General features: G+C 39.9%; 2 protein-coding genes across 12 annotated transcripts in view; one reads left to right on the forward strand and one right to left on the reverse strand.

Annotated features, from left to right (window-relative positions):
- EIF5B (eukaryotic translation initiation factor 5B) overlaps nucleotides 1-23,256 on the forward strand; it is a 25,723-nt gene extending 2,467 nt beyond the window's left edge. The window contains 20 exon segments of the mRNA XM_025207223.1: nucleotides 1-14; nucleotides 235-385; nucleotides 1,399-1,497; nucleotides 3,241-3,327; nucleotides 4,480-4,566; nucleotides 5,840-6,141; nucleotides 7,953-8,060; nucleotides 8,615-8,725; nucleotides 10,473-10,540; nucleotides 13,823-13,964; nucleotides 16,086-16,217; nucleotides 16,898-17,080; nucleotides 17,187-17,348; nucleotides 17,993-18,124; nucleotides 19,023-19,154; nucleotides 19,260-19,336; nucleotides 19,466-19,630; nucleotides 20,538-20,676; nucleotides 21,156-21,317; nucleotides 22,514-23,256. The exon segment at nucleotides 1-14 is cut by the window's left edge and continues 11 nt beyond it. Of these exon segments, the coding sequence (XP_025063008.1) occupies nucleotides 1-14; nucleotides 235-385; nucleotides 1,399-1,497; nucleotides 3,241-3,327; nucleotides 4,480-4,566; nucleotides 5,840-6,141; nucleotides 7,953-8,060; nucleotides 8,615-8,725; nucleotides 10,473-10,540; nucleotides 13,823-13,964; nucleotides 16,086-16,217; nucleotides 16,898-17,080; nucleotides 17,187-17,348; nucleotides 17,993-18,124; nucleotides 19,023-19,154; nucleotides 19,260-19,336; nucleotides 19,466-19,630; nucleotides 20,538-20,676; nucleotides 21,156-21,317; nucleotides 22,514-22,621 (2,561 nt within the window). The 3' untranslated portion in view covers nucleotides 22,622-23,256.
- A 2,878-nt stretch (nucleotides 23,257-26,134) lies between these two features.
- Nucleotides 26,135-27,031, reverse strand: part of REV1 (REV1, DNA directed polymerase) — a 75,423-nt gene continuing 74,526 nt past the window's right edge. For all 11 annotated transcript variants that reach the window (XM_025207226.1, XM_025207231.1, XM_025207228.1 and 8 more), the window contains one exon: nucleotides 26,135-26,556. In XM_025207226.1, the coding sequence (XP_025063011.1) occupies nucleotides 26,445-26,556 (112 nt within the window). In that variant the 3' untranslated portion in view covers nucleotides 26,135-26,444. The remainder of the gene's footprint in view (nucleotides 26,557-27,031) is intronic.

Raw genomic sequence — 27,031 nt, forward strand, 5'->3', positions numbered from 1 at the left:
AACGCAAAGAGGAGGTACTGCATGTTTCTGTATCATAAGGTTGGGCTGAGGCAGAGGATCCTGCTGCAGGGGTGTGCCCTGGCTCGGTCAGATGTGGGATTAGGCCTTAATATGCATCCAGCAAAAAATCTGAAGAAGGTAGTGGGAGTCCTCCTCTTGGCAGGTTTAATAAGAGGTAAACGGGTACAGAGATTTCTTCCCCCCAAGTATATTGGTTCTTTCTTTTTTTTCTAGGAACGATTGGAACAAGAAAGGAAGGAAAGGAAGAAACAAAAAGAGAAAGAGAGGAAAGAGCGTTTGAAAAAGGAGGGAAAGCTTTTAACAAAAGCCCAGCGTGAGGCTAGAGCCAGAGCAGAGGCTACTCTTAAACTACTCCAAGCTCAGGGTAAGTAGTCTTGCTAAACATCAGTGTGTTTACTACTTGAAGCAAATTTTGCAGATTTTTTAATCCAGAGGCAACATTGGTTCAAGCAGGGGAGGAAACCCAGACATGAAACTGCTCTATTTTTGTTGTCAAGGGTGGCAATATTCTCATTCAGATTATATTAAGAAGTGATGTCTAATATTTTCAAATGTCTTTTACATTTATTTAATGTAAAAATAAAGTTGCAAAGGATAACTTAGTGCCAAGTTACGCTTCCTGCCTTTATAGTTTCATTGTTTCATAGTTGTTAGGGGCTGGAGGGGACCTTACAGATCGTCAGGTCTAGCCCTGCTGCATGTGGGTAGGAAAGACTACTGGGTTCAAATGATCCCAGCAAGATGATTTTAGTCTACATGTCAGTCATGACCAAAGGTAAACTCATAAGAAAGTGATCTTTCCATGGGCATCCCAAACCTAAAGGCCAGAAAAATAGATGGCCTGTGCAGCTTACCTTGGAATTTCAGCATTTTGGGTCCATAGGCAGTAAGAGAGGGAGTGAATTCCAGAGGAAAGGGCTCTTTAAATCTAGAGTCAGCTTTCAATCTTTTATTGACCATGGCTGCATAAAAAAAGAGAGCCCTAAATCTCCTTAAACTGAGTTTGTTGACAGACCAATTGAAAGTGCACTCCAGAATAAAGGATCTTTAGCTACAGGCCCTGATCCAGATATGAGTTGTTGGGACCAAAGGTGAACTTGGGTCAGAAAAAAATAGTCTGTGCTTAAGCACTTGGATTTTAAAGTGGAAGGGGCCTCCTTTTCCAGAAGTTAAGATTCAATTCAGGTACATACATGTTGATGATTTAAACTACACCACTCACACTTGGGTCCTTAATGGGCATTTAACCTAACTTTGTGCGCGTTTGGAAAACTTATTCTTGGTGTAACCAGGCCTTTGTTACAGCCACCTTGGTTACTAATCAACTAGGTTAGTTCTGTTTGCAGTCCTTGAGCAGTTGTACTTCCTGTTTTGCAGGTGTTGAAGTGCCATCCAAAGATTCAGTGCCAAAGAAGAGGCCAATTTATGAAGATAAGAAGAAAAAGAAGCAACAGCAGCAACAGGAAAGCAAAGAAGGTGAGGGTGTCTTCTGCAAGTGTCACGTGAAAGTTAGGAGAGCATTTCATGAAGTAGGTAGTCAGCTTAGCACTTCCTTTTTATTATTTGTATTACTTACTTTTATTATTATTCTTGACCAGTGACTCTAATAGCTTTGCCATCTTTGTATCTTGTTCACTAAGCATGTTGGTGGTTTGTAAAGGTACATTACACAGCAAAACAAGGCTTGGTTGCTTATGCATCATGGAGGTTGCTTCACAGTTTTTGATGTAATTAAACGAACTGAGTTCTAACTTGATAGAGCAGTGGTCAGCAACCTATGGCCCGCAGTCCAGTTTTGGCTCATGAAGCGACTGGATCCAGCCTGTGGCAGCTCATGAAATCTGCAATATATTTCAGCCACAGCAGCAGCAGAGAAAGCAATTATTGAATTTAGTTTATTCTCTCTCTTGTAGCAGAGGAGCTATTCCCAGGGTCTTAACCCTTATGTCTTTCTGCTTATTCCCCTTGCAGCATCTGCTGATGGTCAGGGATGCAGGGCTGCAACCTGTAGTAGGGAGCTTGGTCATAAATAGCACCAGTGGCAGAAAGGTTGCCAACCCCTGTGCTAGAGAGTTGTGGATAGAACTTTAACTGGATTAAATACTGGCAATTAGGAAGCTAGAATGTTGTGCCTCAGTTCTCCTGTCCTCCTAGTGTTTAAGACCCAAGGAATTAAGATTTCTAAAGTGAAAAAGGAAATGTTTTTTTGAAAGAAGCACAAAATAGTGGAAGGTTCTTATCAGTGAATCTATAAAGATCATTAGGGTGCAGCCTCAAGTGAAGAAGTTAGTATTTACCAGTAGACTGCAAGGAAAAGATCTTCCCCTGAGGCTGCATCTTACGAGACATGTGTGTGGTGATTGGGTTCAAAACTGTGGACTTAAATAGTGGGAGAATCTGTTCTTTGGACTTAGACATCAACTACTCTGCACCCTGCTCCGAGAGTTATTTTCCCAAAATCGGTGCTGTATCAGCTGAAGTTGAGAATCTTGTTTTAACAGAAGTAACTGGCAGGAACTTTCCTTTTCTGTAAAAATCCAGGAAGGGTGCTGACATTCTGAAAAAACTGGATTCTGCTGCAGCAGCTAGATAGAAATATCTAACGGATTCAACATGGTTGAGCGTTTGACACTTCTGCCTTACAGTTCTCTTATGCTGCTGTTGTTTCACTGTTTTCAAAATAACAATTATCAACTAAAACTGAAAATAGTTAATTTTATGTGGCTGTTAAAAAAAATTCCTGTAGCTTAGTATTTTAAATCACAATGAGAGGTAAGTGAGTCTGTACTTTGTATGAGAGAGGTATTGGTTTGATAGTTGGCAGTTGCTTTTTTTTTAGTCTACATTATGTTAGTGCCTTTGATAGGGGAAGAAAAAAAAAGATCTGGCAATTTTAGTGTTGCTCTATCTTATGCATTTCTGGTGGATGAGAGCAAATGAGGGACCCTATTTTTATTTTAAGCGATTCTAATTTCATTATTTTTAGAAAGAAGTGGTTTTGGAAAAAATGACCTTTTGTTTTAATTTGATGTGGAATTCTTGTAGTTTGTTCTGATGATGGTAAAAAGATGTCTCCTCTTTTTTGAAAGTAGTGTTGTGTTAATAGAATCCAACAGTAAAGTGTTGTGCCGAACTAGGTAAAAAAAAATCCTAGCTCAGCATGGTTTATAGAGACATGACAATGATGTATTTTCTTTTTTGGTTTTCTTGTCATCTCAGAAACTGTGGAGGTGACTTCCCCACCTGAAGAAGTTGCAGAACCAGACATACCAGTACAAGAAGAGATACCACCTCCTGAAGAACCAGGTTAGTAGTAATAGCAATAACAAACCAAAGGAAAATACCATACTTCATAATCATTTTTAAAATATTGCACTAGATGTATCAGAAACTTCTTACCTCCACCATGAATGTTGAGTGTGTGTTTTTGATCCCTTTGTTGAGGAGAATTAGATGGGCCTCATTCTGGAGCTGGCTTCTGATTGCCAAACCAGGAGCCATAGGGCTGATGAGCACATAGGACTGGAGGAGAGATTGTATCCTGACTCACCGTGTTCATTCCTCATCTCTCACAGGAGACTATGTCATGTTATCCTGTTCATAGACTTACTAAGCACTGCCTTAAAGCAGATTGTGTTCTGTCCCAGATACTCCTGGTAGAAAGCTACTTCAGAAACTTTCCACAAGCCACACTGTTCTTGGTGGCTGCTAGAATCTGATGCTGTGGTTGATGCCCCTAACCTCACATTAATTCGGTATTGATTTAGAAAGAACTTGTTTTAACAAGTGATGAGGAGTGTCTGTCCGTCTGTAACTCAGCATTATATAATAATATATGGATTAGTTTGGGAAACTAAACTGGTTGGGGTGAGTGTCTGGGCTTATTTGTTTAGTACATGGGTGTCAGAAAGCTTTACGCTGGGGTTTTTCTAATGGGAATTGGTTTAAAAAAATGCAGCTTAACTGATCCTTTCTCTGCTTCTTAAAATGGTCTGAGGAGATGGCATAGTCTTGAGTCTTGCAAAATGTCACTGCTGTCCTTGTAAATCTACCTGAGCATAGCAGAGAATTTCTATTACGGTTTTAATTAAAACTGCAAAACCCTGAACAACTCCTTTTTGTGCAAGATATTTACTATTAATTTTATTATTTCTCAGAAAGGAGTTTCAGTTTTAGTCGATGCATTTGTTTGGACTCGAGACTAGCGTTGACAGTTTCAGCTCTGAGGGAGCTCAGACAAGCATTTTTTTTCTGTTCTAGACCTAGAATATACACCAAATGATTTTTTTTTTTAAGCTGGAAAAAAAAGTCAGTTGTCACTTTGTGTGTGTGTACACATACACATACACGTACACATGGAAACTATCAGTTGTCTTAACCTGAGATTTCTTTCCTTTTGTATACAGTGTAGACTTTGTATTGCTTGGGACTACTTACTCATGTGTGGCATTTTTTCAGTTTTAGAAGAAAAAGAGGAAGAGGAAGTAGAAGACACTGGTTTGGATGACTGGGAAGCCATGGTCAGTGATGAAGACAGAGAAAAAGGTGGGTTTGTTTTTTTTTTTTGTTTGTTTTTTAGACTGAATGAAGGTCTGATAATTTTGCATTGGGAATAGCTAAAAGATGCATTTAATGCAAGCTAACTTCTTATGGCTCTGAGATTCAGCTATCTTTAGAAAACTATATTTTTTGAGATACGAAGAGGGTGAAAAATTAAGTCTGGCATGTGGGTATAAGTGTAGGGGTGAAACAATTACAGAAATTGTTGAAAAGTTTGTTTTCTTTATAAAGGGGTGTATGTGCATGCATATGCCTCCTGTGTTTGGCATTTTGGAGGGGAGAGAGTAAGCCATTATAAGAAAAACATCTCAACTGTTTACCCTTTAACAGAAGTCTGCTGCTGGCTATCTAGGTTCCACTATTTAGGAACAGTTTTTTTTTTTATTCGTGTTGTCATCAACTAAAACCTTTTTAAGCAAGTTTTCAAGTACACCTTACTCTACACCATGCTGGATATTAGTTTCTCACAAGGACAGATGCCTGGAGGACTTTGAACAGAGTTTTTTTTGTCAGTGGTGAATCTCCTCTGCAGATTTTACATTTTGTGTTCACCCCTCCCCCTTATCCACAAGTTCTGTATGGAAAAAGGACTCTGTCTCCAGGGGAAGGGACTTAAAACTCATACCCTTATAGCCTGAGGGCAACAGACTTTGGTTCACTTGAAAGGATTTCAAAAGCTGGGGGAAGTACTGCTCTGCGGTGTGTAGCAGCAGCTGTCAAACTCTGCTACATGCACAGAATCTATAGCAATGTATGCAAGCTAAACTGTCCCGACTTTTACCCTGTAAGAAGCACTCATAGATTCATAGATGTTAGGGTCGGAAGGAACCTCAATAGATCATCGAGTCCGACCCCCTGCATAGGCATAAAGTTGGAGTGATTTTTTTTTTTTTTGCTATGTTTGTATCAGTACCAGCTCATGCACACACAAGGGTTAGTGTAACAGTCCAGAACAGCAGTAGCTCCCCACTTCACTTTTGAAAGTGATCCAAGTGAAGGTTTGCCCTCGGATGTCAAACACCAGTGTCCCTGGAATGCACTTGCTTCACTCAGCAGTTTTTAAACTCTCTCTCAACTTACAAGTTTATTTCAATTCTTACTGCTGTTGATCTATTCTTTTCATTTGGGTAACCAGAGTTAGTCTGTGCAGCGTTTTTAACATTGTAATCCCATCTTAATCATTGTTTATGGGTTTTTTGGAAGATACGAACTTGGTAAGGTGCTTTTTACTTTAGATTTTTATTTCTTTGCTTGCCAGAAAGCAAACCTGTCCACATAGAAGTCAAGGAATCTAATGACTTGCAAGAGGAGGACGAGGAGGAGGAGGAAGATGATGATGATGAGGAAGACAGTGAAGAATCTGAAGAGGGAGAAAGCGAGGGGAGTGATGATGAAGATGAAAAGACTTCAGATGAGAGAGAAACAGAGTCTCGAGCTATTGGGAAACAAGCTGTAGAGAAAAAGCGGGGTAAAGAAATAAGCTCTGATTCTGAATGTGATTCTGATGATGATCGATCTAAGGAAGAGAGGGCCTATGACAACGCTAAACGGAGAATCGAGGTACTCAGACGCAGTTTTGTCATGAAAACCTCATTGTGTTGTGAAGGATGTGTGGTGGGTTTTGGTCAGTGGAAAGCATCTCAAGTACACTTGTCTAAAAAAATTATACCTCTTGTCACTGCTAATAGCACATGTTTCATGGTTATCTGCAGTGAGCTTATTTGTGCTCTACAGATGTTATTTACTTAAAGGTTTTTCAGTGTTACGTTAGACAGAAGCTGTTCAGAAAAAAGACCTAAATCCATAGGGCAGGGCTTGGATGATTTGAGTGCAGTGAGAATAGTTTCCTTCAATACTTTGCTTGAAGACAAATGATAGAAAGTAGGGCTGGAAGGAACATCAGGGGGGGCCCCTGCTCAAATGCAGTCCCTTGCTGAAGGCAGGATCATCTCTATCAAATGTTCCAGACAAGTGTTTGTCTAACCTGCTGTTTTAAAACTTCCAAGCATAGAGATTCTTCATCATCTTTAGGTAGTTTGTTCCAATATTTAACCACCCACATAGTTAGAAAGGTCTTCCTAATATCCAAATTTTGAATTTTCTTTGTTGCAATTTATGACCACTGCTCCTTGTCTTGGCCTGGCCTCTCTGGCCATAGAGAAGAGTCTCATCTTTTTCGTATCCACTCTTCAGGTATTAGCAGACTCATCGAATCCCCCCCTCTTCTTCTCCCTTTACCCCCTCCAAATCTTCTCTTTTTCCAGTCTCAGTAATTCCAGTTTTTCCAGCTTTTCTAATAAGTCATGTTTCCTAGATATCTGACTTATGCACTTCCCTGAGCTCTAATTGACATCTTTCTGAAAGTGTGGCTCCCCCAAACTAGTGGAATAGAAGTGTGTATTGTATTGCCACTGCCGGTTTCATTTTCCATTATAAAATTTTTAAGGATTTTAATGAAGCATTTTTTTACTCCCCCCCCCCCCCCCCCCCCCCCCATTTAATTCCTTCCTCCTCCTCCATTTTATTTTAAGTATTATAACTTGACCTCGTTGTTGGGATCAATAGTTCCTCTACTAGTTTAAAGCCTGGAATGTATGCAAATAAGCAATAAATTGTGGTCTCTTCACTAAACAAGATCCATGGTTGGGCAGATTTAATAAGTTATCTTACTAGTAATTCTTACATAAAATTGTTGACTTTAAAACTTAGGTGGAAATGGTACAGAGCAGGGGTTGGTAAACTGCAGTCCAGATCTGGCCCATGGAGCCGTTTGATCTGGCCAGTGGACATGAGGCATCTGTGGTATTTGGCAGCAGGGGACTTTAGCAGTGGTTGCTTTCCCTATGCTGTCATGGGGGGCAAAGTGACGGTAGCAATGGCTGGGTCCTAGCACTTGCTTGTCTCTGACCCAGATTGGATAAGTCTGGCCTACATCCTTATTAGACCTATTAAGAAGCCAGCTGATTGAGATTGTGTGAATAGCTAATTGGAGTTGGGTATGCAAAGTGCTATCCTCCAGTTTGGATTTCTATATGCTCTCAAAGGATTTATTGCTTTGATGCAAATAGATTAGTTCTTAGGACTTGAAATATTCCTGAGACAACTTAGCTCAACAATTAAGCCCACTTGGAGAAGGTGTGAAAGTTTTGTATCTTACAATTAGAAAAATGTTGGGCTATAAAAAAAATAAAAAAAAATAAAGTGGGATTGTAGTAAGGGCTGCATGTTTTTTTTCTCAAACTATAGAGAGAGATTGCAGAAACCTTGCCAGCTTTTTCTTAAGAAGATGCTGAAAATGTTGACTAACTCTCCCCATTTTTTGTAATGTTTTCTTGTAGCTTTGAACTTACCATATTTTATTCTTGTACTAGAAACGACGTGCTGAAAACAGCAAAAATGTAAACACTGAAAAGCTAAGAGCACCTGTTATCTGTGTACTTGGACATGTAGACACAGGAAAGACCAAAATTTTAGATAAGGTAAGATGAAGAACATGATGATCCTTGCACATCTTTATTGTCAGATATTTGGTAATGGTTGATTTGTGAGTGTGTATGGATGAAACAATTATATCACTTTAAAAGGGTTGAAGTAGACTTGCAATATGTTAGCTGAGTCTGTAGTAACCATTTTGTCTGCTCTAGCCTGCAGTAAATGGAAGCTAAACTGCAATAATTTACTGCTTGTTTCATTCTGGGTAAATTTATTGTGAGTTAGCTTTACTTTCTGCAGGGTAGGAGTGGATGAACAGACAACAGTGACAGATGATCAGGTGACATGCCATCTAGAAGAGTTAAGTCACTACAACCCCTTTTAAAAGTGATATAATTATTTCATCTATCCACAGGCTGTGAAAAATACAACCTGTCTGCTGCTGCTTACGTCCTATAATGTTGGAACTTTTGCCATGCAGAATAAATTAGTTGAAGTAATTTATATTTTTAAAAAGATGGTTTAAGGAACCTGCCGTATGCAAATTTTATATTTTTTGTTCTTCATGTACATTCAACACTTCTGTTTTTGTTTTATATAGCTTCGTCATACTCATGTACAAGACAGTGAAGCAGGTGGTATCACTCAGCAGATAGGGGCAACTAATGTTCCCCTTGAAGCCATTAATGAACAATCAAAGATGGTGAAAAATGTAAGTAATAGCACTTCAAAGATTGTAAATTGCTTTTTAACCTGTAGGATCCCAGTTTGGTTACTTATTAGACAAAAGCAGAAAAATGTCTTCAGTTATCTGGGTTGAATTTAAGTGGATTTTTGTCTTTAAATACAAAAACCCCAAAGATTCTCATATTTCTGAATTGGTTAAACAACATTATATCATGAATTTCATCTAGTGTCTCTTCAGAAAATCCTCTAACTGCCACCTGCCCCATTCTAGAAAGTACACTTGTAAATGCAAACATCAGTTTGCTTTCATTTGTCAATTTTCTGCATTGACATTTGGTTAGAAATTGGGACTGCTTTAAACCTGAAGTAGCCTCTAAGTGTATTTAATAAAATACTTAATTAAAGAACTATAAAATGACCCTACAGTTTTTTACTAAATCATTTTCTTAACGGGGTGTAAATGGTTACTGCTTATAAATCCATAACAATAGAAGACCATTGCTTATAGTTTGAAAGCTAGTGTAGGATACAGTATCTAAAACTATGGTTTTGGAGGTGTTTACTGCGGAGTAGACTGATTAGCTGCACAGTAAATGTTGCGTGTCTACATGTGCGGCCCTATTAAGTCACAGTAGACTAATTAACTCCGCAGCAGGATAGTGCTTATAAATACAAGTACTACCCTGCTGTGCCGTTATTTACTGTGCAGCAGTGCATGTATAGACAATGACCCAGGCACAAATTGTGCCCGGTATTCCCAGCCAGCAGGGAGCTACACTCCTGCCTGCTGCTGAACAGTGTAGAGCTGCAGGAGCCTCATGGCCCAGCCAACTCCTCTAACACAGCCACCCACTGCCTGGGCATGACCTCCCTGGGTCCCTACCTACTTGGGGGCTACCCTCTGGACCCTGGGCCATGCTGCTATTGCCAGCTGGAGCCTTGGGCTGGCAGTCAGGCAGCTGCGGCCGGAGCCTGGAGCTTCTGGCTGCTACAGGGAGGCAGAGCAGGACAGGAGCAGCCCTAGCCTAAACTGCTCCTCCCCTTTTCATTTTGCTGCTGTCCCAGGCTCACGTGTAGATGCTATTCCTGGGAGTGGCGTACTACAGAGCAAATTGCTTTGCAGTTTATTCATGTGCATTAATTGCACGTGTATACATGCTGTCTATTAATTAAGAATTCTGGTGTCATTTTATTTAACTGCTCAACCACCCTATTTGTTTTTTTTCTGATACAAAAAGCGCTTCTCCAGTACATGTAGTCGGTATAGAGAGCAGCTGTGAGCTGTTACTGAAATCTCAAACAGCAAATTAAAACAGTTCTAATAATTTAGTATAATACATGTCCCTTGACAGTTTGTTTAATCTATTGGGACCTAATTTCTCAGATGCAGGTAGTACAAGATAGTTGTGATGACAAGAAACATTACTAAACTGTTTTGTTTTAGTTGAGTTTATTGCAATAGGTATGTAATATAAGTGCAACCAGTCAGCCTTTTAGGTCTTCAGAGGATGTGCCATATGAAATTGATTTTTTTTTTTTTTTGGAGTTCTTCATTTAAGTGTTTGTCGCTTAACAGCTTTGCTTTTATCATGACATCCTAGCATTTTATCATGACATGTTAGCATACTTAATCTGTTAAGAGGGACCAGGACCCTAACTCTAAAATATCTAATTGGATATTCCAAGTTAATTAAGGTTGGTGAGGCTGTAAATTGTTACATTTATGTTCTTGTATAACTTTTTTCAAGATGGCTAATAAATGAAAATGTTAGTTTGACAGAGATACCGTAAGGATTCCTGGAATGCTGATAATTGATACTCCTGGACATGAGTCTTTCAGGTAACCTTCTCATTATAACAAGGAAATTTCCTTCATAACTGATCATGTGACTATCAGTGTTTACGTAGGTTCCTAGCTGAGTAAGAGGCTTTAGAGAAAATCTGCTTACTACAGTACCCATTACCATTAACAAAAAAAAAAAAAAAAGAGGTGCACCGATGCATCGGTCTGATATTGGATCGGCACCAATATAAAGAAAATTGACTGTCAGAAATTGGCCTGATGTGGCCGATAATTTGGCTTATATATGCCTGCGTATGCGCGTGGTCACAGTGCAGTGCTGCACGCAGGCAGTGAGGAGCACAGCCCGGCAACTTGGAGAACTGCATGCAGCTTGTAAGTCTGGTGTGGTAGAAGGGGAGGGGGAGGGAAAGGGTGTGGGGGGTACATCAAGGATTCCCACGTTGAGGGAGGGAGTGGGGCTGAGGCAGGTACCATCCAGCTGGGGCAGGGCATGGGATGGAGCCATGGCTCATCTGGGAAGCACGGGGATGGGGGGGGTGCCCCCGGATCTTTGCGGGGCAGGGTGGGCTGCTGCTTGGGCTGGGGCTGTGCCAGGCTCTTCCTGGTACCAGTGCTGTCGCCTGCCCCGAGTGCAGCCGTGCAGCCAAGCCCAGCCCCCCACCAGGAAGAGTCTGGTGCAACCTCAGCTGCAGCCCACCCTGCTCTGCCTCACCTTGCACAGATCCAGGGGCACATGCCCCTCCATGCCCTTCCAGGGTACACGCAGTGGCAGGAGCCGTCCCCCTCCCTGCACCCCCCCAGATGAAAATGGCTCTGTCCCATGCCCTGCGCCTGCCCCAGCCCCACTCCCTCCCTCACAGTGGGGGCACTTGTCTGCCCCACCATGCCCATTCCTTCCACCACAACAGACTTACAGCTGTGTCCAACTGGTGTTGGAAATTGGATCTGTATTGGCTGATATGCCTCCTTAAAAATTGGCTATTTATATTAGCCCTCAAAATCTCTATTGGTGCACACCTAAAAAAAAAAAAAATAAAACAAAATTCATTTTATACTTGTTAAGAGAATATGTGAGTGGATTTGTATGTTCTGCTGTTTTGTATATCTGGTAGACTCCTGATAGATTATGCATCTTTCCTGTATTTGGGTCAAGTTGAGTCACAAACATCTTAAAGAATGGTGTAAAAGTAATTGTTATCTTTTAATAGCGAGTCTAGAAGGCTTAGATGAGAGAGAGCATTGTAGATCTGAGAGATATTTTAAGTGCTCTGGTAAAAAGTCTGTTACCATAGTTTCTCCATAGTTGGTGACCTGAATTGTAGCTTCCTAGGGTGTGTATATACAAACCTCATTACAAAGTAATATGCCCTGGCTTTTACGCTATGGTGATGCAACCAGTTTTTCCAAGCTAGTTACCTGTAATACGCAGTGGTACAGTATTTGGTTACTACCAGGCCAGAAAACATTAAGCAAACAATGTTCTGCTTCAATTTTATCTTGAGTATGGACTTGGACCGGTCTTCGTCGAGGTAATTTTACTTGGAACAGAATGACTCATTCTGCTGTGAGACATGATATACAGTCTGCTCTATTCTTATGCCGGAGTAAACTTCTCCTGTTTACACTCTTAGAAAACCCAAAATAGTCTGAAAGTTGTATGTAGCGAAAACAAACTTAGAAGGGTTCAGATGTGGTCTTTTAAAGGCCTCTAATGGCATGCTGTAAGCCATTACTGTTCAGTTTAATGCTTTTAAAATGTTTTACATGTTGACAAAGGCCTTTAATGAATCCCTAAACAAAGAAGAAATGAATTGAGTGGCTTAATGCGCCAGTTATAGGATGTCCAGTTATAGAACCCAAATTATTTTTAATTCAGCATTTTTATGGTACGCTTCCATTGCTAACAGGCTCTTTGTCTTCATAACCATACTTCTTCCTGCTCTAAAAGTTAAAGAAAACACTAGACTCAACACACACATTTCAGTAAAACACCCAACTTGGCTTACAGGCTCAGCCACAATAGTCCAGCATTGACATTGACATGTGCTTTTGTTATGCACCCATCGTGCTAAAGGGTTGCTAAAGCTTAATCAACCCACAGTGAACATGGAATATGCCTCATACCATTCAACTTAACTAAAATCTAACTTTTATTAACACATTAAGTGTATTAATAATTTCTACATAAGGAGAGAGAAAAACACTTAGTTCAATGGTCTCACCCAATCCCAGATATTACTCCACTTCACAGAAAAGGTCAGTTCCTGAAAATAGAGGGTGGTAACTTCTGATGGTAATGGTTGTTTTTCAGTCCAGATGTTGTTGGACAACAACATACACCCAACTTCCTTGTTGCCCCTCTCTTATCCTTTTTCTTTATTTTTACTCTTCTGACTCTTCGTTTCCAGGTATCATTGACTGGTTTCCCTGTGATAATCATACTGTTCATGTTTTTATCCTGGCAGCATATTCCTTTGTTTCAACAAACCTATCACATGTACACACTTTAATTTGGTCTTTTACCAGTTTCTTACTTTGGGCGTGCCCCAGACTCCTAATTTGATCTGTCCATCAAAACTAGTAATTCCAAGGGCTCTGCAGTTGGGCACTGTCCAGTTGGTCCCCTCTTATCACCCTTTAGTAACATATCCAATCATTTCATCCCTCTGATTCAGTCGGTTAGTGTCAGGTTCAATTAATTTGAGCTAGTAAGAGGCCTACATTATACATGCTTATGTTAATAATGTTAAAACATAAGCTGCCTTTCTTGCATTGATAAGAAAGGAAAAAAGCAATGTGAGAGTGAACTCAAGGCTAGGGCTGACCATGTGAATATCAAAAGCAGAGAGAGAAAAAGTTAATAAAATGAAAGTTCAAACAATACTGTAATTCACCACTCAAGCCGGTGCAACTAAAGCTAAATGTGACAAGCTACCTTAAGACTTTGCTGTCATCTCAGTAACCTGAAGACCAAGTTAGAAGATGTGATAGTAAATCATGTATTATAGTATATAGTTGTGAAGGTTTGATTGCAGCATTGTATCTCCTGCTGCTTGCTCTCTGTCTATAAGTTTTCTCAAAGTCATTCTTTTGTTAATTAAATACAATATATTTTGCAAATGATCCTTTACTGATGTTATGGGGCTGGTATGTTGCTCACCAAAGCTGCCTAGTCCTGAGGAAGAGTCACCTTTTTAATAATCAAGAAATTGCCATTTTCCTCTCTCTTGTTGTTGAGCATACTTGAATTGACCCTATAAAAGATGCATCTCTGCACTGAGTGCCGCATGAATGAGAGAGTCTCTCTTGTTACTACAGCAATCTAAGAAATCGAGGAAGCTCACTTTGTGATATTGCTATTCTTGTGGTTGACATCATGCATGGTTTGGAGCCACAGACAATTGAGTCTATAAACTTGCTGAAATCGAAGAAATGCCCTTTTATAGTAGCTCTCAACAAGGTAAGGAGACCTCTCAAAAATCTGTACAGAATACTGAATGTCAGATGCTTAGTATGAGAGCCAAGAGTGGTCTTTTTTTTGTGATATCTTTTTATTGAACCAACTTGCGTAGTTGGGTATTTAACCAGCTTTTGAGCATAAAGCGCTCTTCTTCAGGTCTCTGCCTCTTTCTTTCGCAAAGCTGAAGGAAAGCTGGTTTAACATCTCTTCCCAGCTATACAGTTGGTCCAGCAAAAGATCAGAAAAACTCTCTCTCTTACATTTCCTGGACCATCATGGCAAGAACACTGTGACCCTACTAAATGCTTAGCATGCTGTTTTGTTTGTAAATGTGAATTCTGTTTTTAAATGTAATCATCAGCCAGAACAGACATCCTCTTCTCAAAAGTGAAGCAGTGTTTTTTTAGTTCCTTTTCTGTTTAACTTTTTTTTTTAATAAACTAAACTGAGAAAAAACTACATGGTCCTTGCAGAGCAGTTTAAGTACTCCATAATGATCTTGGTGTTGTTCATCCCATGCAAATGTAATGAGTGGGCACAGTAATGAAACCTGTTCTTTATGGTCAGTCTGCAGTTGTTCAGATGAACTTGTTGGGTACTGCTTTGTTCCCTTAAATTAGGAGTACAAATCTGCTCCATCCTTAGAAGATCCACTTCAGTTAAAAGTTGACTCTTATTTTGTTAGGTGGAAATATCATAATTGTGGATTGTTTAGTGAACACAAGTACATTTTTAAGGACTCTTTCCAGGTACTGTTGTATTGGTTGACAGTAGTATAGAGAAGTTTATGTACTAGCTTTTGTCTCTGGTTGATTACCTGGTAAGTGTTTTCAGGAAAGGTGACAGGCATTTTGGTTTCTCATGAAAGAGAACCCCCCTCTCCTTCTGCACACAGATACACAGTACAAGTTGCAGTGAAGTATTTGTGTAGACAGAAAAGCTAAGGTAGTAAAGAAACATGTTAAACGTGTTGCATACATCTTGAAATGGCTTTTATAAACTGTATTAAGGAACCTATTTTTAGATAACTTTACCAGGCTTTACATGACAGACTTGTAGCCTTACTTTATAAAACAGATATTGGTGTGTAAGGTACAAAAATTGCACTGCACACTCAAATTACAGTGATAGAGCTGAAACCCATTGCAAGCTTACTGAAAGTCACTTGTCATCTGCATATGATCGTCTGGATAGTGCGTGATCTGACGCAATATGCGAGTGTTTAAAAAAATAATAAGGATGAGTTACAGTGAAAAAATCATGCGTTAACTGAGTTATTGAGATGCACACACCCATAATTAAGTCATAATTTAGCTTGTGAGCACTAGGGAAGGAAGTGTGTTAAGTTGGGATTTGAATTAAATGAGTGTAGAGCCTTGGACTGAAATGAACCTGTTTAAAAACTTGTGTGGTGGGGAGGTTTTTTTTTTAAATTTGTATACAGTGTTTGTTTTGAATGCACTTCCTCTATCAACAATTTTCAAGTTGCATCAGGTGGTATTGGTGTGATTTTTTTTTTTTTTTTTTTTTTTGCTGTGCTGCACAAAAAGCACCCCAAACTTGCCAACAACTTCTAGAATGCCTTAATAAGCACAGTTAAATCTCCTCCTTTTAATTAAGCATATGCACTTAGAGCATTTTTTATAATGAAAGTGGGACTTTTGTATTCCAAAAGAAAGTAAGTGGGAACCTTAAAGGCTAAAGGTTCATCCTGTTGGCGTGGGGATACTGATTTGATTACTTGTGTTGCATCAAATTTGCCTTTCAAGTACAAAAACTTTGTGCAGATAAACAAAAAGACTTGATTTTTTTTCTGTTTTTTAAAGCAAACTAATAATAGTATTGTTCCCACACAATATTCTCCAGCATTGCTTGCTTCATAGGTTGCAATCCTGGTTAGGTCTGTTTTGAAGATTTCTGTTGTTTTTCACTGACAAGTTACCATTAAAATGAATTCTGTGATGCTTAATACTGAGGAATACCTGAGGTATTTCTTGCAATTTTTGACAGATTTTGCCTCGAGTAAACAACAAGCGACTCCTGTAGGTATAATCTCAAGAAAACACTTCTTTCTGCTGAGATGGCATAACTGCCATCTGTATTTATGTCTGTATTTTCAAGATTGATAGGTTATATGATTGGAAAAAAAGCCCTGATACTGATGTAGCAGTCACTTTGAAGAAGCAGAAAAAGAACACGCGAGATGAATTTGAAGAACGTGCAAAAGCAATCATAGTGGAATTTGCAAAACAGGTAGGCCTTTGTTCTTTTAACAAGTAAAAATGCATGTGGGAAGCTGGATTCGCAAAGCAGGCAAGAGAGTCCTTATATTACGGAGAAATCTCTATTGTATGCTTTCTGACACTTACCCAGTGTTAACTTTATTTAAATTACCTATGCTTTCTATGTTCACTTCCTTACTTTGATTAGACAGCTTTTTCTATCCCTCCCCGCCCCCAATTGCAACCCTGAGATACTTTGATGCGAAGAAGTAACTAATAGCTGCAGAGTCCATGGGGTTAAGAAAAAAACCCACATGTTTTCTACACCTGTTCTCTCCTTCATTCAAATTCCCTGAGAGATTCTTCTCTCTCTCTCCTCTTTCTCTCTTGTCAGTGTGATAAATACTATTAGGTTATCTCCTGAAGATTCACTGTGGTGCTCTTAAAAGCTACCTGTAAGTTTAAAATGTAGAAATTTACTTTTATAGCATTTTCCTTGTACCTTGAAGCCTTTGTCACTCTCTTGTATACTTTACAGCCTGATAGTTGAAGCTGCATGTTTAAAATATTAATAAAATGTGGCTTTTTTTAATACTGATTTTTTTTTTTTATTTTTTTTTTTTTTTTAAGGAAAACCTGACAGACAAGAGCTGACCGGGACCAAATTGCTCCATAACTTTTGCTCTGATCATGTTTTCTTCCTTGTTCTAGGGCTTGAATGCTGCCTTGTTTTATGAGAATAAGGATCCCCGCACTTTTGTTTCTCTGGTACCTACCTCTGCTCACACTGGAGATGGCATGGGCAGTCTGATAGTCCTTCTTGTTGAATTGACACAAACTATGCTAACCAAGCGACTGGCGCAATGTGAAGAGCTGAGGGCTCAAGTTATGGAGGTAATTCAGAACCACGCTCCAAATACTTGTCTAGCACTTATTTTTTTTCATCTGGGATGGTGAATTTCACTTTTTTTTTTTTCTCTCTCTCTCTCTCATTTCGCAGGTTAAAGCACTTCCAGGTATGGGTACTACCATAGATGTAATTTTGATTAACGGACGTCTGAAGGAAGGAGATACCATTATTGTCCCTGGAGTGGAAGGTCCTATAGTAACTCAGATTAGAGGTCTTCTGCTACCTCCTCCTATGAAAGAATTGCGAGTTAAGGTAGGATAGCAGAATGTCACGGTGACCTTCAGTGAATCAAAAGGGGGAGGAAACAAACAGAAGAAGCTGCAGATTACGGTGCACCTGTGCTCAGTTTCTCTCAACTGTGACGGTGGTTCAGGATCAAGGATTACCACACTGATGAGGATTAAAACATCCTTGCCAGTTATCAGGGTTCAAGCCTGTGTTGACAATTGATCTTATTTCATGGATGAGAACTTTGGGTGGGTGGAAGGGGATGGGATTTGGGTTAACATGAAACAAACACTATAGAAAGTCTGAGTCATTCACTTGTAGGCTGACATTACTGAAGCAAAGACGTAATTGGTGCCAGATATCCTGAAGAGGTTCAAGAAACCCCAGAAATCTGCAACCTGCTTCTTGCTTTGCACAGGGTTGGAAATTAAGCTATTCTAACCTTGTTACAGTTGAACCTTAAAGTTGTGTAGCAAGCCATTAATCTTGAATCTTGTCTTCTGGGTCCTAGAGAAAAATAAGAGTTGTTTGGTTGGGGTTTTTTGTGATCATGCTTAAAATAGAGAGGGCGAGATTCTGCCATGGGATTCTCTTGGGCTGTAGAAGAAACATACTAATAAACAGTAGCCACATGAAATCTTAACTGAGGTGGGTTTTTTTCTCTTCAGAACCAGTATGAAAAACATAAAGAGGTGGTTGCAGCCCAGGGGGTAAAGATCCTTGGGAAGGACTTGGAGAAGACGTTGGCTGGTTTGCCATTGCTTGTGGCTTACAAAGAGGATGAAATCCCTGTTCTCAAAGTAAGTTACTGCTGCACTTGCATGACTTCAGTCAGGTCTGTCATTAGAGGTCAAGTAACACTGGCAATAGTGACTAATCTTGAACTCAGTGGAGTGCTTTTAACTCCTTGCTCTATTTGAAGTGTTGCGAGTTTGGCACAACTGGTCCAATAGAGATTCTTCTGGCTGTCCTGGGGGGGGATACCCTCATAACAATGATCATTGATGTGAGGTGTAGTGACAGAGCTTAGGGCTTTTCAGCTCTCAAAATGGGCACGTGGTTTTGGGTACTGCACTGACATGTGCAGTGTAAGTTCATGCACAGAGAAGGTCTGTGGTTTGGGAAGCTCTAGTACAGGGATGGGGAACGTCTAGCCTGCGGGCTGGATGCAGTCAGCCAGGGGACTCCATTTCCAAGCCACCCCTGCCCACATGGCTTGTGCCAGTCTCCATGGAGACCCTGGCCTCGGCCACTCTGGCAGAGCAGCACGGGGGGCTGCTCTGGAGCCAGGGCAGAGCTGTGATCTGGAGCCTGCACGCTCTGGGCAGGGGATCGTGGCTCTGCCCCTGCTCCAGGCAGGCTATCATTGCTGCAAGGAGCCAGGGCAGAGCCACTATCCCCTGCATGCATGCGCCTGCCCGGAGCATGCAGGCTACAGATTGTGGCTCTGCCCTGGCTCTGGAGAAAGCTGCCCCCCCCCCCCCCACCCCCCGAGCCTGGTCTCCGTGGCAACCCTAGCCTGAGCTTTCCCATGCAGGTGCGGCTGGGGTCTCCATGGAGACCGGCACAAGCCATGCAGGCAGGGGCGGCTTGGAAATGGAGTCCTGGGCTGACCGTATCCGGCTGGCAGCCTGGGGGTTCCCCATCCCTGCTCTAGTAGCATGCTAAGATTGCTAACACATGCTTTTCTTTTTAAAGGATGAATTAATACATGAACTGAAGCAAACATTAAATGCTATCAAGTTAGAAGAGAAAGGAGTTTATGTCCAGGCCTCTACTTTGGGTTCTTTGGAAGCATTACTTGAATTCCTTAAAACATCAGAAGTGCCAGTAAGTACTTCGTGTCCCATTTGACGTTATTATTCTGTTTTGTCATGACTGCATAAGCTAACTGAAGAGAACAGGATTAGTCATTGATTGCTTTTTCCTCAACAGTATGCTGGAATTAATATAGGTCCTGTCCACAAAAAGGATGTAATGAAGGCATCAGTTATGTTGGAGCATGATCCCCAGTAAGTAATTGTTGTTCACATGGCAAGACAATGTATTGAAGAAACTAAAAAGGTTCCTTCCTTCCCAGCTGATTTGCAGTCTACCACTCAATATATTTCTCATGACTTCATTTTTTTTTTAACTTGCAGATACGCTGTAATTCTGGCATTCGATGTGAGGATCGAACGGGACGCTCAAGAAATGGCTGATAGCTTAGGAGTTAGAATTTTTAGTGCAGAAATAATTTATCACTTATTTGATGCCTTTACAAAATACAGGCAAGACTACAAAAAACAGAAACAGGAAGAATTCAAGTAAGTGAGCACTGTCCTCTTGGATTCTTCTAATTTGATATAGCATCTTGTTTACTGTTTTATTGCCTTACGAAATGAAAATCATGCAGTCAAATGCATGCTTTTGTTTCTGTGATGGAGCTGTAGGGCATGTGCTTTTTATTGGGGTCTTTGTGAAATGTTAGTCCTTTCCATTCAAGCTTTAGATTTAATAGGACTTGAGTTTCAAAATAATCATACTTAATAAAATTGATCTGATTATAATAGAATATGGATCCAGCTCTGCCCTGAGTCGATGGGCTTCTTTCTGCTTTAAGTAACTAAAGTAAATTGTAACTACTTCTTGGAGGGCCAGCAGAGGGTGTTACTTGGGTTCTGTTCTTACACGTTTGCAGAAATTAAATTCTAATTCACAGGATTGACTTATGATTTGGCTATGCAAATATGGCACCATCAAAAGATTGCCAGAAAAGAACTGGGGCCAGCATTTAACCTGCAGAAGCCATAGTACTAGTGTTTTGTGAGCAAGAAAGAATGCAGCTTGACTCAGCTCCCAAATTGAGTTTGCTAGTTAAAAAGATGGTTGCTTGATTTTCAAATAAAAATCATGCTCACCAATTAGGCAAAGGATCCTTGTAATGTTACTTGAGTTAGGGTAGAATATCCCTGTAAGTACTTTACTTGTATTTGGTCTTTGTTATGTCATGTAAACTTTTTTCCTTTGTAACCTGCTTTGAATAGTAACTCTGCTATTTTGGAGTACCTGGTATTGCCTGGTTAAGTCAGCACAGAAAGGATCCTTGTTCCAGCAGTGTCTTATTCAGTGAATACTCTTCCAAAGCAATAAAGGTTTCTCAAGTTTGTGGGTATGTGCAAATGCTAAATGTTTCAGCAAATATTTCTAAATGCCTTTTCCTTGTCCTCTTAGGCATATAGCAGTATTTCCTTGTAAGATGAAAATACTCCCTCAGTTTATTTTCAATTCCCGTGACCCAATAGTGATGGGCGTACTTGTGGAAGCTGGCCAGGTGAAGCAGGGGACTCCCATGTGCGTCCCTAGCAAAAACGTGAGTAATAGTTCATTTTTATACATGAGTTTTTGGTCTCATGAAGTAGGTGAGACGGTGTACTGTGCCAGCTAAACCCTCTGTTTAAGCCTGCACTTCCAACAGCACAGAATCTCTGTGGGAGGCTGAGGAGCTGCTCAACAGGGCTTCTTCCCTGATGATCTACCATCCTTGATGTACAGGTTGGGCAATGTGCTGTGTTCTAGCAGAGATGATGTGGGCTGAATGATGGATTTAGACAGCTTGTGTTATTAAGTTTCCTGATCCAACCTATTGCTTTCACAGTGCCTGTAGTGTGACACCAAGTTGTAAAGATTAAAAACTGAGTCCTTGGGAGCCAAGTGGAAAGAGGAAATACTCTCCTGGTTTTAAAATGTACCTTAATGTTTGAGCTCACTAAAGTAGCTGTTGTAAACAATAAAGAAGCCAACAGGCTGCATTAAATTTAATTTTATCATAGCTTCTCTGTTGCATTGCAGTTTGTGGAAATTGGAATAGTTACAAGCATAGAAATAAATCATAAACCCGTGGATGTTGCAAAAAAAGGACAAGAAGTCTGCATTAAAATAGAACCGATTCCTGGCGAATCACCTAAAATGTACGGACGACACTTTGAAGCAACAGATATCCTTGTCAGTAAGGTAAGAAGCTCTAGAGACATGCACCCTTTGTAAAAAGGCTGGTGGCCTCCTAGTAACATGGCTTCAAGTGCAACATGAAAGCCTGAAGAGTTGTGTACTGGATAATAACTCTCAGCATCATTCCCTTATTCTAGTGATGGCTCTTTTCTGTAGCCTAGTTTCTCACTAGCACAAAACTCTTGCGGGAGCATTACTAAGAGCGCCAGGTTTCATCACCAATGGATTGAAATGCTATAGTCAGATATGTTGTGCATCATTCTTGTGTGTGACAAGGAAAATAGCAAATATGTTAAGAATAAAGGACTATATTTTGGGTCACCCTCTTCCCTTAACGTGGTGTATTGTTCTGTTTACCTTTGTCTGGTTAGCATCTGGAACAGAACTGCAGTGTATCTAGATTTTGCAGTCCACTAATGCACTAGGTGCTGCAGTGCGTCTGCTTTGGTATGTCTGGATAATGGTTAGGGTTGCCAACTCTGTTTGAATCTATTCCAGGAGGTTTCATCATATGATATAATGACATTAATTATGGTGCGTAGACTTCACGTCAGGAAGGCAAATGCACATTACTATTGCATTTTAAAAACCCACTGGACTAGTGTATAAATCAGATTCAGCATTTAATATTTACTTTAATGAATGCCCTATCATTTATCTCCCGGGTAACTCTTAGCAGTTTCCTGGAGACTGGAGGGTTGGCAACTCTAATAATAGTTGGTCTTTGCTTCTCTAAATCATAGGCACCTGGGCCAGGAAGGGAGCTTGTTATGAGCTAAATCCCTTCGTAATGTGCGCAACCACAACAGTATAGATTCTTTCAACCTTTAAAAATGATTTACAACAGGGTTGTGTTCTTGCTATCAAAGAGTAGAAACCTAATTAGTTTTAGGATGGAGCTTGGTAAATTTATTATGGGGTTTCTAAGTTTGACTATAGGGAGCTGAACCAACATGATCTCTCTGTCTTAACTTCTGTGCTGCACACTACAACCATAAAGTTGATCTGTAGCCGGAGGAGTTTTAGTATTGACAAAATAATGGAAACCAGATAGTTAAAGTAACTGTCTAGACAGGGCAGGCCAACAGCAAAACTGGAATTAGAACCCTGCTTTCCCAACATGCCTTATCCACTAGACCATGTGGTAGAATAATGTCATTAGTACACGTTTCTAACATCTCTTTTGTTGTGTGTTGTAGATCAGTCGTCAGTCCATTGATGCTCTGAAGGACTGGTTTAGAGATGAAATGCAGAAATCTGACTGGCAGCTTATTGTAGAGCTGAAGAAAGTATTTGAAATCATCTAGAAAATTTTTAAACAATGGGCAGGCTGGAATAAACTCACTATTCCTATTGTGAAAATCACCAACAAAGTCAAAATATTGAAGACGCTGTTGGACTTATGTTTTGGCAGGAAAATAAGTTGATAAATGTTTTCCATGAGAAACCAAGAAACTTACACTGGTTTGACAGTGGTCAATTTACATGTTCCCACGGTTCCAATGTGCCTGTTCACCTTCCCTTATACTGGCTGCTGTTTTAAAGTTTGCCCTTCTTCCTTCCATGTTCTCCCCCCAAATAATTTTTATTACAGAACTAAAACTCTTTCACTTTTATACTGATGAAACCAGTACTGCAGTATTGATTAACCAAGCTTCTGCAGACTTTGATTCTTGGATGTTTTTGATGTAAGAAATACTTCTTTATTTATGCATACCTCTTCCTTTTTTTCCCCCTCTCTCCCCTCAGCATTCTCTTATGCGTTGTGCCTATAGATATTTTTTAAAATAGAAAATTAGGTAATTAGATTTCTGTATTGCTTTGTGTGAAACAATGTAAAGCATTAGCTGGCCACCTTTTATTGCTTGTACAGTTCATGAAAAATCAACTTTAACCTGTAATCATTACAATGCAGAGCCACAAATAAAGGAAATGGACACTCGCCCGCTTGTTACAATTTTGCTTCAATGAATAAGGCATCATTTTATGGGCTGTTTATATAACACAAAAGTGCCACTGAAGCTTGCATCTGCAGCACTGTCGGGTAAGGAGATAGAACTTGCAGTTTCCTCATTAGATGGAAGCTACCATCCTCTTCCATGCAACTTTACCCTTTGTTTCACCTCCCCCCTGCCCAGGAAAAATCAGCAGTTAAGGTTCTTTTTAATACTTTGACATTTAAAGCTTGAAAGTCTGTAGCTGGGTTTTTAGCAAGCTAGAATAACTTGCTGCTGTTCAGAATTGTGATTATCAAGGACATGGCATGCTTGCTGTGCACAGACAGATAAAGTTAGGGGAGTACGTGATCTCTAGCCAGTGAGCCAAAACTTAACAGGTGACTTGACAATGCAAAAGACTTTTGCTAACTGGAAGCAGTACATATGTGGTGTTTTTTTGTTTTGTTTCCTGTCATTGATACTGTTAATTCTATTTTCTACCCATCTGATATCTGGCCTAGATAAACTTTTTTCCCCTTTTTATAAACCCTGACTCTCCAGTGTTTCATCACAGGACTAGTGTAAGATGGATGGATGATGTGACTTTGTAATTTTAAGTAACATTTTTCAAACAAGAAAATCCTATATTCCAGTTAAAGATGCACATTTTTGGAAGAGGCATCATGTGTGACAGTGTTACCTTTGAATTTGAATTTGTCAAAGGCCAAAAAAAATCTTGGGGCTATAGTGTAGTTCACTGTAACTTTTAATATTTATAGTACATTTTCTTCTGCTTGTGGAATGATTCTGTTTGATCTTTTAAAGCTTGAAGACTTTTCTTTGATGTCCACCTGTAATGTTTTTAAAGCGTCACACACATTCTTATAATTTAGGTATGGTCCATAAAACATTATTTTTGGCCTAGTCTTACAATGGAGTTAGCTTACTGTTCTGGGGTGAACTGTTCTAAAACTGACTTGTTAGTTAAACATGCATAATGAAAAGCACCCTTGAGATTTCAAACTCCCTTTTGCAAAGGGCCACCAACTTCATTGTGTTTGGACTGGTCACAAATCTAAAGCTGTTCATACCCTTAAATCCAGTAGTTCTCCATCGGATAATAGTAGACCAAAGTATTAAAGGTCAAGGTAGAATGATCATTAGCCTCCTGCAGCAGGAGGTAGTTATGATGGGGCTTTTCCTTCATCCCTTTTGATCAAGCAAAATGATTCACTTCAGAAGTCAAATAGCCATACAGTAAAGGAAGGAAGGGGAACAGGTTGGGAAATTCATTTTCCAGGCTACCCATTTTCAGGTTCACCACAGAGCTAGGCAGACAGCTTCTATTTGTGGGTAATTTTTTTTCCCAGATAATGGACACACATGCTTCTTTTCAGATGATAAACACTTATTTTGAAGTCCACAGCTTGATCCAAAAATAGAACTTGTTAAAAATGTGTCAAAGTTTGACAAGTCTTGCAACATGCACTCTGCAGGTTTCAGCTACTTTTCCTATTGTGGTGCATGGAAAGAGACCAGCCCTGGTCAATTATGATTGTAGAACTAAAGCCTGCAGCAAACAGACACTATGAACATTTTGCTATTCGATTTGTTGTACATTCTACATGAGTATTATTTCAAAAGTATCAGCTACAGAGCAGGAGGATGATCTGGATTCTGAGTTGATCAGGTTAGATCTAGCTAAATCTTTCCCTGGAATCTAATAAATGTTTGCTTCCCAGTCTTAAACATACCCTGGCTGTTAGTGAGCAAGTGTCCTTATCCCATAAGTGTAAGATCCACAGCAGTGCTGATCTTAAACTAGACTGGTGCGCTGCTTGCCACAGCCAGGAATACTGCATTATTTCATGTAACAACATCTTACACCTACTGTGGTGGCAAATCCTTTAAGGCTTTTTATAGGTTAGCACTAGTTAGCCTCCTAAGTGAATGACTGGAAGGAATTCTAAGGCTGAGCTAAGCTACTGTATTTTCTACACTGCTGTATCGATACAGGTTTTGGCTCAAACTCTGATCACTTCAGCTATGGCAACTTAAGTAGATTAAAAATATCCACTGCATGAGATGAGACTTTGTCCTGGAATACAGTAATTTGGAGAAGAATTTTCCTAGACACACACACAAGGGAAAATAAGTAGTTGGAGGATTGTCTGGCCTCTTGTAATCTTTGACACAAGTAAGAGTAGCAACTTTTCCATTAAAACTGCAATACCATATGCTTCTTATAAACATGTTATATTTAAAGGTTGAAAGATGGGAAAAACCCTACAAGAACAATCTGATGCCTGAAAAACAACTTTTATAGAGAGAAATGTGTATTATTGGAGAAGTGGCAGCAACCAGCATCTACTTTTAATCTGCAAGAGTGGAGGGGGTTGGCAAAAAAAATCAAACCAGAAATACTACGACAAGTTAACACTACCAATACCCAGGAATGCAGGGGACTCTATCACTAGATATCTTTAAAACTGGATGATGCTCTAGCTCTAACAGAAGGTATAGAACTGAGGCAGAGATTAGGCGAGGAAGGAGAATGTCTTGGCCTTAAAATCTAAGGACCTGTATATGTGGACAACTATTGGTTATAAAGGATAACAGACACATTATGCTTAAAATGGATAGAGGGAGGACAAGAAAAAGCAGCATTAGAGCTTATTCAGACTAAGGAAAGGTTAAGAGCACACATGTTTGGTTCTCACTGTGTTGGGCCTAATCTGAGGACTCTGTAATGGGGAGCTGTACTAGGGCTGCAATAGCTTAAATGCTGCAGAGCTGAGTAAAAAGACTTAAAGCGGTAGCTTTAACAAAGGGTGAATTATGTTCCAATTGAAGCATTGACAAAATGAAATCAGTACAAAACTATACATACAGTTCTTTATTAAACAACTGTAAACACTTCACTGTAAAAATCCATAAAACTTTATAAACAAACATTTTGTAAATAGAGTCTATACTACAATAAAAGAATTTTAACACAATTATTTACATGCAATACTGACAAATTTGGCACTTTTTAAAAAGAAATGTACAAAAACACTTTCTGTTTAAAAAGAAATTTAAAATTATAAAAACTTAGGGCATTAACTATCATGCACTTTGCAAATACCTCACAAGCACTTATGGCACAGCTAGCAGAGAGCACCAGGCTCTCACCAAGCTCTTTACTACAAGTTCAGATAACTTTTAATGTGCTTCCATAGGTTTGTTGTAAAACCACCTGAACGTTGTCGAGAATGAAGTCAAATGCCATATTCCAAACCGATTCCACAGATGACTGCATTAACCTGTGGTGGGGGGAAAAGTAGTCATGTTTAGAGCAGCAGAAGATGCTTTAGGACAAAAGTTACTCACCAGGAAGGAGCTGGAGTTTAGATGCATTTACTGTCCACATACACTTCCTCACTGTGGATGTGTTTATGCCTGAGCCTTGGATCAAAGACTTTCCCTTAGCAGTACCCAGAATACCCCAGCCTGTGCCTACCTCTTGCTCTCCAGTCTTTTCAATCCAGTCTTGTGTTTTATTTGACTACAGAGGAGGGCAAGGATATGAATGTGTATGTGGGCAAGCTGGAGAATTCCACTTCTCTTTCTCTTAACTTCTCTTTCTCCTTCAAATAAACATCACATAGACATTCTCAATATGGATGCCACCAATGCAGTGCCTGGATAGCTGGAGAGAGGGTCTTTGAATCCAGTGGGCAAACAGCCACTGAAGGACTGCCCTACCAATTCAGCACCTGCCTAGTGTACTGGCTCCCC

Source organism: Alligator sinensis, unplaced genomic scaffold (assembly GCF_000455745.1).
Source record: "Alligator sinensis unplaced genomic scaffold, ASM45574v1 scaffold144_4, whole genome shotgun sequence".
Taxonomy (NCBI): domain Eukaryota; kingdom Metazoa; phylum Chordata; order Crocodylia; family Alligatoridae; genus Alligator; species Alligator sinensis.